The sequence below is a fragment of the Rhinopithecus roxellana genome, chromosome 7 (genome assembly GCF_007565055.1).
Source record: "Rhinopithecus roxellana isolate Shanxi Qingling chromosome 7, ASM756505v1, whole genome shotgun sequence".
NCBI lineage: Eukaryota > Metazoa > Chordata > Mammalia > Primates > Cercopithecidae > Rhinopithecus > Rhinopithecus roxellana.
Genome location: NC_044555.1, coordinates 62,891,312 through 62,904,274, shown reverse-complemented (window position 1 = coordinate 62,904,274; position 12,963 = coordinate 62,891,312). Strand labels below are relative to the sequence as shown.

General features: G+C 45.4%; 1 protein-coding gene across 1 annotated transcript; it reads right to left on the bottom strand.

The window, feature by feature from the left end:
- Window positions 1-4,257: 4,257 nt before the first annotated feature.
- On the bottom strand, window positions 4,258-4,929 carry LOC104662964 (ferritin heavy polypeptide-like 17). The gene has a single exon (XM_010364097.1). The coding sequence runs from the start codon at window positions 4,927-4,929 to the stop codon at window positions 4,258-4,260; it is 672 nt and encodes a 223-aa protein (XP_010362399.1).
- Between the last annotated feature and the right edge of the window lie 8,034 nt (window positions 4,930-12,963).

Here is a 12,963-nt window from a genome sequence, read left to right as displayed (position 1 = left end):
CTAGGAGTGAATTCAAGGGAAAGTTGTTTGAGATAGAATGGACGGGGGCGGGGAATAGCTCGGAAATTTATCACAGCACAACCTTCCTCCTGTCTTGGGTCTGAGGTATGTGTGGAGTAGGGGCAGGGAGCGAAAACAACCATGTACCCTCCTGAGTCCTGGAGACACCTGACAACCAAACCAACTTCTAAGGGTTTTTCCTTCTCAGTACGCAGGGCGACTTGGTTACCAGACATGCAAGAGAGACCCCCAGTGGCAAAGTGTAGAAGTGAAGTATTTTCCCAAATCATAAAGACCACGAAGGGCCAGGCGCGGTGGCTCAAGCCTGTAATCCCAGCACTTTGGGAGGGGGAGATGGACGGATCACGAGGTCAGGAGATCGAGACCATCCTGGCTAACACGGTGAGACCCCCGTCTCTACTAAAAAATACAAAAAACTAGCCGGGCGAGGTGGCGGCGGCCTGAAGTCCCAGCTACTTGGGAGGCTGAGGCAGGAGAATGTCGTAAACCCGGGAGGCGGAGCTTGCAGTGAGCTGAGATCCGTCCACTGCACTCTAGCCTGGGTGACAGAGCGAGACTCCGTCTCAAAACAAAGAAAGACCACGAAGAAACATGAGGGTAAAGGATGATGGCTTCCAGCCCATTATCTTTATCAGACTAACGTAGGGACAGAAAATCAAATACCACATGTTCTCACTTACAAGTGGGAGCTAAATGATGAGAACACGTGGACTCAAAGAAGAGAACAACAGACACTGGGACCTACCTGAGGGTGGAGGGTGGGAAGAGGGAGAGCAACAAAAAAATAACTAATTGGGTACACGGCTTAGTACCTGGGTGATGAAATAATCTGTACAACAACCCTCCATGACAGCAGTTTACCTGTATAAAAACCTGCATTTGTTCTCTTGAACCTAAATAAAAGTTAAAAGAGTAGAAGATGATAATGGTGATAAATCATGGGTACCACATAGCAAACATACACTGTGCCAGGCATTGCTCTAAGTGATTTACATATATTAACTCATTTAATCTCAACAACCCAATGGGGTTGATGCTTTTACTATCCCTATATTATCCCTATATGGAGAAACTGAGGCACAGAAAAGTTAAACAACTTACCCAAGTTTACCCAAAATGAGTGGCTAAGATGGGATTTGAACTCAGGCAATCTGAGGTTAAGAAAACACTACACCAAATTTTCTCTCCAAAACAGAAAGAAGTCCCCTCAGTCAACTAAAAGTTTGAAACACTCAAAAATTAATGCTTGCTCTGTTCTTTCTCATATCCACAGGAGAACAGTCAAGGCACTGTTTCAATAGGTTATAGCTGAGACGAAGTCAGAGAATTCAGAAGTCCTTACAGTAGGCAGCGAAAGAGATGCAACGAGAAGACCAAGTTTGACAAAGATGCATAAAAAGGCAATAGCATTTTCTGGAAACTGAACTCAAAGGGCCAGAATCCTAATTTTTAAGAAAAGTGTTAAAGTACACTCATATGGAAATGTGGAAGACAATTATTGCACAGCTAAACTTGTTCATATCTTAATAAATGTTTATATGGTTTGACTGTGTCCCCACCCAAATCTCATCTTGAATTGTACTCTCATAATTCCCATGTTTTGTGGGAGGGACCCATTGGGAGATAATTGAATCATGGGGGCACTTTCTCCCATACTGTCCTGCTGGTAGTGAATAAGTCTCAAGAGATCTGATGGTTTGATAAGGGGAAACCCATTGGCTCTCATTCTCTTCTCTTGTCTGCCGCCATGTGAGACATGACTTTCACCTTCCACCATGATTGTGAGGCTTCCCCAGCCACGTGGAACTGTAAGTTTAATAAACCTCTTTCTTTTGTAAACTGCCCAATCTTTGGTATGTCTTTACTAGCAGCGTGAAAAACGGACTATTACAATGCTCAAAACAATCTGCTAGCTTTAAAATGATGCAAGCTGCACATGTGTCTTTGACTAAAGCATAGAGTCTGTAATTTTTGCCTTTTACCTTTGAAACCCACAGAAGAAAGAAGACTTTTTTGTTTCTTGTTTCTTTGTAACATTCTTTGTGGCACAGAAAATAGATGTTTTAAGTATTTTTCAACAGACGTGGGCAACGTTAGGGTTTACATGGGTGGAGGTATCCTTTGGTCAAATAGAGAGTGGACTAAGAGAGAAGAGTTTTTAAAGGGGAACGAGAAAAAAAAAAAAACATAGAGAAACAGGTGTATCATTTCCATATAGAATCTTCTTTATACTAGGAAATAATATCTTTCTATCCAGAGATATGAAGAAAATGTAAAAGGCGAACTTTTCTCTCCATCTTGAAAGGAGAATTCAGAGGCCACACTGAGCTTCTCAGGAACAGGATGATTTTGAGGTGAGCTTGGGGCAGACATTGGGAATAAGATAATAAACATGAGGCAGACAACAATCAAGGTGGGACCAGCAACTCTCTGGGTGTTCAAACACCTCAACCATCCTCTAAATGTTAGCTGCCCTGCACTTTGGACTAGATTTGTCATACTCTCCCTTATACTCGCTTTCTGGTGAGCTCATCCAATCACATGACTTCAATACCATCTATAAAAAGTACCCCATATGCCTACTTCCAATCGTGACATTTTTGCAGCTCCATGATTCACATTTCCACTTGGATATCTAATAAAAATCTGGTTTTACATGGCATGCATTCCCCGCTCCTCCACCCTGGGGACCCCTGCAACCATCCCCAGGGAGATAATAACACGATCATCAATCCAGGTCTTCAGATCCAAACTTCAGAACCTACATTATGTTCCCCCTCTCCCATTCCTCACCTTCTGTCCATGAGCTAAGTTTGTCTCTCCTTGTCAAAAACCCATCTGGAACTTGTCAAACTCTCTTCGTTTCCTCAGTCACCATCACAGCTCAAGCTGCACTAGTCTCCTACCTGGATCAGCTACACTGGCTCTACCTGGTCTGCACCTTCAACTCTCTGCCACCCCTCTACATTCTTCAAAGCAGACAGTCACTGCCTTGACATTTTGGGGTCATTTATTCTACTTTATATTCAATATCACAAATTTGACCTTCAGCTTTGACCTTATGTTTTTCAGTCCTTTTGAGTTGTTTATTTTTCAACCAGCTTTAATGGAAGAAATGGTACAATTGAAGGAAAAACCATGAATGGAGAATTCGTAAGGGCAATATACAGGAAATAAACCCCTATCTGTGGGGAAGGCAGCTAAGGCTCAGTCCCATTATCCCTATCACTCAGGGTGAGCTTGCCAAAGAGGTACTCTGCGATACTGTCCACCAGAGCCCCCATCTTGAAGCCCAGAAGCAAGAATCCTTAGCACTTGCATATTTTGTTTTTTGTTTGTTTGTTTTTTGAGATGGAGTTTTGCTCTTGTTGCCCAGGCTAGAGCGCAATGGCGGATCTCAGCTCACCACAACCTCCACACCTCAGGTTCACATGGTTCTCCTGCCTCAGCCTCCCCAGTAGCTGGGATTACAGGCATGCACCACCATGCCCGGCTAATTCTGTATTTTTTAGTAGAGACAGGGTTTCTCCATGTTGGTCAGGCTGTTCTCAAACTCCTGACCTCAGGTGATTTGCCCGCCTCAGCCTCCCAAGTGCTGGAAGTACATGCCTGAGCCACCCACCCAACGACGCATACTTTAAAAAGAAAACTTTTCATGTCAAGTTAAAGACTATATTATCTTAATCCCTGCCCAATCACATGTCTTACCCTTCTTCTCCAGAGGCAACCACTAGGATGAATTCCATACCATGCTTTACACCTTACCATGCATATGCACCCACAGATACCATGGCCCAAGACTGCACACCCCACCCGACCCCATCCACCCCACCCATCTCACCCCACCCTACCCCACCTCACCCCACCCCATCCCACATGCCCTCAGAGTTTATAAGGGGAAGACCGATGTGTTTTCCAGGGACCCATAGAATACCTTTCTCCTCCACCCCCGCAGATCCTGAGCTGCATGCAGATGGGGCAGAGCTGAGTGGAGAGACTGCTGGATACCTACTTTAAACCTGCATGGGGATGTGCCCGGATTCCTAAAAGGTGAGAGTGTTGCAGACACGCATCAGCTGGACACCTTTATTGCTTTGAGAATAGATAACTTTATTGCCAACAACGGTAAAACTGAGAGGAGAAAACTGAAGAAACGTTCTGAAAGGGCAACGTGGACGCCCCACCTGGTGGCGGTACCCGGGGAAGGCACCCCGTGGCTGCGGGGCCCCTCTGGGCTCAAGTGTCTTTCTCGCTGCGGCCCAGGGTGAGCTTGTCAAAGAGGTACTCTGCCAGGCCTGCTTCCGGGGGGGCCCCCATCTTGCGCAGGTTGCTCAGGTAGCCACCCAGCTCTTTGATGGTCTTGGCCTGCTGGTTCAGGAAGTGGTTCTCCAGGAAGTCGCGGAGCTGGGGGTCGCCATTCTGCTTGGCCAGCTGGTGCAGCTCCAGGAGACTCTTGTTGACTTCCTTCTCCAGGTCGAAGGCGCACTCCATGGCCTGGAGCCCGCCCTCCCAGCCTTGGCGCTCTGGCTTCCTGATGTCGCTAAGGCAGATGCGGCCACCGCGCAGGTTCTGCAGCCTCATCAGCTCCTGGGCATGCTCCCTCTTCTCTTGCCACTGGCGCAGGAAATAGCCGCTGAAGCTCTCCAGGGCCACGTTGTCCCGGTCGAAGTAGAAGGCCATGGATAGGTACACATAGGAGGCGTGGAGCTCCAGGTTGACGTTGAAGTTGACGGCGACCTCGCAGCTGGGGTGGTAGTTCTGGCGCACCTGCGACAGCGGGCCCAGGGCAGGCAGCGCGGGCGCGGGGAGCAGGCGGGGTAAAGCGGTGTGGTCGCGACGGTCCCGGAGCGGGCAGCGGCATCGGCATCGGCTGTGGCGGCCACGGCGGAGGCCTCGGAGCACCACCATGGTGGACGACGGCGGCGACCAGCGGAGGGCGGGGTCCTCCAGGCGGGGTGGTGGTTGTCGCAGGGTCTGCGAAGGGACCGGAAGTGGGCTATGGGGACCGTTACGAAGGAAGGGGCGAGCCCGGTCCGGCGGGTGGTGGTGGTGGTGGCGCGGGTGAGCGCAATGAGTTCCGAGGGCAGGCCGGGGAACTAGGCACTGTCAGTCCTCTGCGCGACGTCAATTCTGCAGAAACTTTTCTAGTGTCCAAGGACTTTTCGCCTGTCCCCTGATTATTCCCCTCTGTGACAGCTTGTTCTCATTTTATAAACCTCTTGTCTTTCTTAAACTCTGAGAGTATGTTCTGGTAACGTTTTCTTCTGTTTCCTGTATTATATCCTTTTTTCCTTCCTCCAGAATTAGTTCTCTTTTTGCATCTTCCTCACTTTTCTTAAAGAGCTGGAAAACGTTTGCCCATTCATGATTGGAAACAAGGACTGGGTTAGCCTCGGTGACGAGCATGGATCTAATGCACAGTTGTGAGTCTGGATGACTAATAGAATTCTCCCATGAACAGGAGGGTGGAGTGTGTCAATTAGGGAGTGGTCATCTCCTTTGGAGATAAAGGTATAGAGCTCCCAGGCAGAGTAGGAACTATTCCAAATGCCCAAAGCATGGTATTTCTCTGGCATTGGAAGACTTTAGTGAATCTGTCTTCTAGGTAGATGTCAGCTTCCCTTTAAATGCTCATCCATGTCTGCTGCACCCTGAAGCTTAATTCTCTCTGCAGGAGAGATGGCTCCACATTATAGGGAATGTGATTTCAGATATGTTTTGAGGATCAAAGCTTAAACACCAAAGACTCCGTTTTTAAAATTTACTTCGAAAAGTCCTCTATGTTCACGGTTTTAGGTACTCAATAACTAATCCCCATGTCTTCCCTGCTGAATTTAAAACCAATTAGTTCTTCAGCTCACTGAAGAACAAGCTTAGGTCTGTAGCAAAATGAACTTGCTAGTACTTTTCAAATCTTCCAATTAGAGAAACTCACTGTGGCAGAATGACTTCATCAAAGCTTATTTGTTTTCATCTTGGTCCACAAGTAACCATATTTTTCAAGCTGCTCTTGTGATTTCATGGGGTCATGTACTGATTTCTGGCTATTGGAATAAGAAAATAAGTGATGTATGGCTAAATAAGGCCTAGTTTATAGGACACACCCTGTGCAATCCATGTCTTGTGTGAAGAAGAGGAACAGACCCTACAATATGACATACCCAATTTGGAGAAGGAGCCTGGAACTTTGAATAACATATGGAGAATGTCCCCTCATCACTGTCACCACCAACCTGCACAGGACCTTGATAAAAACAGAAAAATAAATATCTATTTTAAAGCCTAGAGATTAGGAACATTTGTTACAGGAGCTAGCCTTTCCTCACAAATCAAATTAGCTAGTCAAAGAAGGTACTGGATAACCACAGGCTGTACCCATAGGGTCTTGTAGGCTTATGGCACTGGAGTGCATTCCAAAACACACCCTCTCAGTGGGAAGGCAGATGAAGAAAATGAGAGGTTGAGATAGCTCTGGGTCATCATACTTTCTTCCTTTTGCTTACTGCACCAAATACACACACACACACACACACACACACACACACACACACACACACACATATATATATATATCAATCCTTCTCCTTTTTTTCGTTCTGGAGAGTGAAATTTAAAATCCCTCATTGGTCAGGCATGGCAGTTTACCTCTGTAATCTCAGCACTTTGGGAGGCTAGGGCAGGCAGATTGCTGGAACGCAGGAGTTCAAGTCCATCCTGGGCAACATAGCAAAACCCACTCTCTACAAAAAAAAAAAAAAAAAAAATACAAAATATTAGGCATGGTGGCACACACCTATAGTCCAAGATACTCAGGAAACTGAGGTGGGAGAATGGCCTGAGCCCAGGAAGTCTGTCTGCAGTAAGCCGTGATCCCACCACTGCATTCCAGTCTGGGTGACAGGAGTAAGAGACTTGGTCTTCAAAAGGAAAATAAAAAAGAAAAATCCCTCATGGACTCTTGAGGATCAAGGAAAAAGGTTTTCCTTCTGTCTCGATGTCCTGGAATAAAATCAGGCTGATCCTTGGGTACCTAACCTTAAGCCAGGAACACAAAGCACAGGGGCAGAGATCACGACTATCTGATCCCAGAGCCAGTCAGCTGTGGTGAGGAAGGTGGGACATGTAATGATATAAAGCACTCCTGGAGCCACATACCTGGAATCAGTGTTTGTGTGGAGCAGTTCCCCAGAAGAGGGGAATGCTAGTTCCAGGACTGGTGATGGGAGACTAAGCAGGTGGTACCACAAGATAGTACCATTCAGTCTTCCCTACTGAGCCATGAGGTCTGCAGAGTTAGGAGGTTCCCACATCTGTCTGTGTTTCCCACACTGCACACCATGCCAGTGCTTGGCACATTCTTCTCCTTTGGAAAGGAGTACAGTGAGGAAGAAGCAACAAAAATGGGCTAGGAAAGCAAAGGAGCAAATTGTTGGAGGTATCTGTGGGAGTGGAAGTGGCGTCAACTCCCAACTACAAATGTGAAATGCCTTTGGGCAGCATGCTGCCTCAATGCTGTGTGTGAGGCCCAGGGTTCAGGAGCATGGCCACAGTGAGCACTGGTTTAAAAAGGGGGCGAGGAAGCCAGTCTCAGCTCTGTCACCAGAGAAGTAGATGATTTAATGAGTCCGTACCAGACTAGATGATTTCCTACATTCTTGGGAATCCTCACAATTTAATTGTTTTGTTATTGTACCCATGAGGAATCTGTGATCCTAAATATAAAGCACTTACCCAAGATGATACAGAAACAGAATTCAATGTCAGGGCTGATGCTCAACTAGAACTGTGGGACCACAGTCAAGTTTTCAATGAAATGCTGTATAATTAGGTTGCTTGGTCGCATAGTTTCTCATGGCCTCTCTCTGCTTTTAGTGAGAACAAAGATATGTACAGAGAACCAGTAAGTACCTGCTGTGATTCACAGCAGTACAAACTACCACCCTCTCTCACCAAGTGTTCCTGGGACAGCCCTTTCCTCTGGCAAAGTCAAGTTTCTCCTACGCAATTTCACAGAACAAATACTCGTTGTTCAACTTCTACTGGGAAATGAGTTTAAGTAAATTGTTTTTAAAAATGTGAGGCTATAGTATGAGATACAACAAAGCTTTTCCTCGAGAGGCTGCTAAGCCCCTCTTCATGGATGGGATGAGGAGTTTAGGCTTTTTATCTCTCCCCTGATGTACTGACCCCTACTTTAAGATTGTGATTAATTTAAATAGTGTGTCTGCATTTTAGGTGGCATTTCTTTATAAAGTGTTGGTCCCCCATCCTTGTACAATGGGGATAATCAGCATTTAACTATAAGAGTACAGCTGATGCATGGATTGCCTTTCCTGGTAGGATTAAAATACATTTTATTTAGCACCCTACTCCTTCTCCAAAACTCTTGTTCCTTGGTCAATTTTCTGAATAACTGGTGCTATCTGTGTCTGATTATTTCTAACTTGACTGTAATTATGTGACTTCTCATGAAGATATTCTTCCTTTCTCCATCTCTTAACAATTTGCTGCACAGAAATCCCAAATAATTGTTTACTGGTTACAGACACCTCTTTGGCTTATGTAGACCAGCAATTCTCAAACGCGATCCATAAGTCTCCCCACTGAATTTTCGATTCTGTTGGTGCAGGGTAGGGGTGATATGAAAGACAATTTTCAGGGTCCACATTCTGCATTTAATGTTCAACAAGAGAATCAGCTTCATTTCGTCCAGAAACTAGCACACAGAGCAATGGGAATCATCACTGATCCTAAATGCTCTCCTGATAGTTATTTTATTATTGAGTCCTTGTGCTTCAAAATTCAAATGCTTTCATTGCATGTTTTATTCTAGAAGGAGTTCAAATGGATGACTCTGTCACTCGTAGTAGGAGACAGTGACTCTTACATGGAGCGTTCTAGTCTAGCAGTGGCCCTAGTGCCTCTTTACTGCTTGTCAAATCACCCATTTTATCCAATGAAGAGTGTGGAAGAGGAATGATACGGTTTGACTGTATGTCCCCACCCAAATCTAATCTCAAATTGTAATCCTCACCTGTTGAGGGAGGGACATGGTGGGAGTGATTGGATCATGGGAGCAGTTTCCCCCATTCTGTTCTCGTGATAATGAGGGAGTTCTCACAAGATCTGATGGTTTTAAAAGTGACAATTTCCCGGCCGGGCGCGGTGGCTCAAGCCTGTAATCCCAGCACTTTGGGAGGCCAAGACGGGCGGATCACGAGGTCAGGAGATCGAGACCATCCTGACTAACATGGTGAAACCCCGTCTCTACTAAAAAATACAAAAAGCTAGCCAGGCGCAGTGGCGGGCGCCTGTAGTCCCAGCTACTCCGGAGGCTGAGGCAGGAGAATGGCGTGAACCCGGGAGGCGGAGCTTGCAGTGAGCTGAGATCCGGCCACTGCATTCCAGCCTGGGCGACAGAGCAAGACTCCGTCTCAAAAAAAAAAAAAAAAGTGACAATTTCCCTTGCACTTTCTCTCTCTCCTGCTGCATGTAAGACATGCCTTGTTTCCCCTTTGCCTTCCGCCACGATTGTGTTTCCTGAGGTTTCCCCAGCCATGCAGAACTGTGAGTCAATTAAACCTCTTTTGTTTATAAATTACTCATTCTCAGGTAGTATCTTTATAGCAGTGTGAGAATGGACTACTATAGATTACTGGTACTGGCAGAATGGGGTACTGCTATAAAGATATCCTGAAAATATGGAAGCAACTTTGGAACTGGGTAACAGGCAGAGGTTGGAACAGTTTGGTGGGCTCAGAAGAAGACAGGAAGATGTTGGAAAGTTTAGAACTGCCTAGAGTTTTGTTGAATAGTCTTGATCAAAATGCTGATAGTGATATGGACAATGAAGTCCAGACTGAGGTAGAATAGAAAAACCCATTTTCTGGGGAAAAATTCAAGCTGGCTGCACAAATTTGGATACGTAACAAGGAGCCACATGTTAATAGCCAAGACAATGGGGAAAATGTCTCCAGTGCATGTCAGAGATCTTCACAACAGCCCCGCCCATCATAGGCCCAGAGACCTAAAGGGGAAAACTGGTTTCATGAGCAGGGCCCAGGGCCCTGCTGCTCTGTGCAGCCTCAGGGCATGATGCCCTTCATTCCAGCTGATCCAGCTCCAGCTTCAGCTAAAAGGGGCCAAGGTAGAGAGCTCAGGCAGTTGCTTCAGATGGTGCAAGCCCCAAGCCTTGGCACCTTCCACATGGTGTTGGGCCTGCAGGAGCACAGAAGACAAGAGTTGAGCTTTGGGAGCCTCTGCCTAAACTTCAGAGGATGTATGGAAATGACTGGATGTCTAGGCAGAAGTCTGCTGCAGGGGTGAATCCCTCATGAGGAACTCTAGTGAGGCAATACAGAGGGGAAATGTGGGTTTGGAGCCCGCACACAGAGTCCCCACTGGGGCACTGCCTAGCGGAGCTGTGAGAAGAGGGCCACCATCATCCAGACCTCGGAAGGGTAGATCCATCATCAGCTTGTATAGTGCACCTGGAAAAGCTGTAGGCACTCAACATCAGCCTGTGAAAGCGACTGCGGAGCTGTGCCCTGCAGAGCCACAGTGGTGGAGCTGTCCAAGGGCATGGAAGCCCACTCCTTGCATCAGCATGCTCTGGATGTGAGATGTGGTGTCAAAGGAGATTTTGGAACTTTAAGATTTGATGACTGCCTGGGCATGTTTTGGACTTGCATGGGGCCTCTGGCTTCTTTGTTTTGGCCATTTTTTTTTTCCAGTTGGAATGGGAAAATTTACCCAATGCCTGTATCCCCATTGTATCTTGAAAGTAACTAGCTTCCTTTTGATTTTACAGGCTTATAGGCAAAAGGGACTTGCCTTGTCTCAGATGAGACTTCGGGCTTGGACTTTTGAGTAAATGCTGGAAAGAGTTAAGACTTTGGTGGACCGTTGGGAAGGCATGATTGGTTTTGTAATGTGAAAAGGGCATGAGATTTGGGAGGGGCCAGGGGCCCGGTGATGTGGTTTGGCTCTGTGTCCTTGCACAAATCTCATCTCAAATTGTAATTCCCACGTGTTGAGGGAGGGACCTGGCGGGAGTGATTGGCTCATGGGGGCAGTTTCCCCAATGCTTTTCTCATGACGGTAAAGGAGTTCTCATGAGATCTGATGATTTTAAAAGTGGCAGTTTCCCCTGCACTCTCTCTCTTTCCTGCTGTGTGTAAGATGTGCCTTGCTTCCCCTTCAGCTTACACCATGATTGTAAGTTTCCTGGAGCCTCCCCAGCTATGCAGAACTGTGACTCAATTAAACCTCTTTTGTTTATAAATTACCCAGTCTCAGGTAGTGTCTTTATAGCAGTTTGAGAATGGGCTAATACAAAGAGCCACAGGAGGAAACTGAGCAGCAGACAACTAGTGGTGGAGCTTGCTCTCCATAAACATGCCACACCTTTTTTACATCCTCTAAGGCAGGGATTGGTCACTAAAATGATAGGTGGAGCAAGGTTATCCTCCAAAGACATAAGGGTACAATGTGAATTTTTTAAGAGGAAAAATACTGCAAATTTCTTGTAACCTTTGGCTGTCAAATTATACATGGCATATGTCCCAATCTTTGGGCTGTAGACTCTGGTAGAGAGAGGATGTGGGCAGGAAGGCATTTTCAGAGTTATTGCAGGTAGGTTGCAAATCCATATTTTCACTGAGCCTTGTCTGAGGTCTGAATGATGGCTCACAATTAACTGCTATTTTCGTAAGCATATAGATGCTCTTGTGATGAAGAACATACAAATTTATTTAAAAATTCCTTGCAAACAGCTACCTATACACTGTTGGTCTACCCTGGGGTCAGCTGAAGAGAGTTCCTGCACTCTCTGCTCAAGGGTTTTCTCTGTCCCACAAGGGAATAATGCTCATACCTTGGATATCAACCCTCAAGAGAAGAGTAACAGAAGTTTGCACGTCAATACTCCAGATTCTTTGCCTTGGATGGGACACTTCTGAGGTGAGTGCCCCACTCATTCTATGACTCTCCAGTGGTATTGAGCCCCAGTTTCTCGCAGCAGCCACCTGGTTACCTATTGCTTGTTCTTACAAATGTTATGTCCTGTGTTATCATATCAGTGATTAACAATATATAATTTTAAGCGGATGGGCTGATAGGCTCTAAACAGTGTGTAAAGGATGAGATAATCAAGGGCATGTATGAAAATACATCTTTCAAGGGTCTTTGGACCCACATGCTAAAAGTGAGTCACAGTATTGATTAATATACCAGATGCTAAGTATCAACTGCCCCCACCCCCCTGCCATCAATCATCACCATCAAGAAGTGCCACAGAATTCAAACTTCTGGTCTGGGGCTTTCACAGGAAAATGTGACATGACTGAATCTTCACAGAGAGGAGAAGAGAGGAAGGAGATGATTCTGATAATGGTTAAGGGCCTGAGTTATATTGTCTCTGGGGCGGGAACAGATATTTACATGAGAGAAAAGATCTTGAGGGTATAGAGAAGCATATCACATTTTATCAGTTGGGTCTGTTAATTATGTTTACAGTTAAGAAACAAACACATTTCCTAGACTCTTTCATTTTAATACGTAGGTTTTCAATTATATTTTGTTATTTCCAAACTCAGTGTTAATTTTTTTACTCATTGATACTGGTAAACCTGTGGCTTTGTAGAACATGGTAAGGATTAAGTGGCCATCAACCTCATCTTAGATTGGTTGTTTTAGAAAAGAAAAGCTTGTAAAATTACATCTTCTTTTCTAAGTGGGCTGGAAATCATTGCTTCTCATCTGTTTTTGGAGTCTTAATTGCTAGAAGCAGTGTTATGAATAAAATTAACCCTGAAAAATAAATTTGAATCCTTTTTTATATTGTCAGTTAACAATCCAAAGAATTGGAAAGGCATGTTTTCTTTATGTAAAATAAATCTACATATTTACCTAGTTTCTTCAACTCTCTCTGGTAGCTGTTTT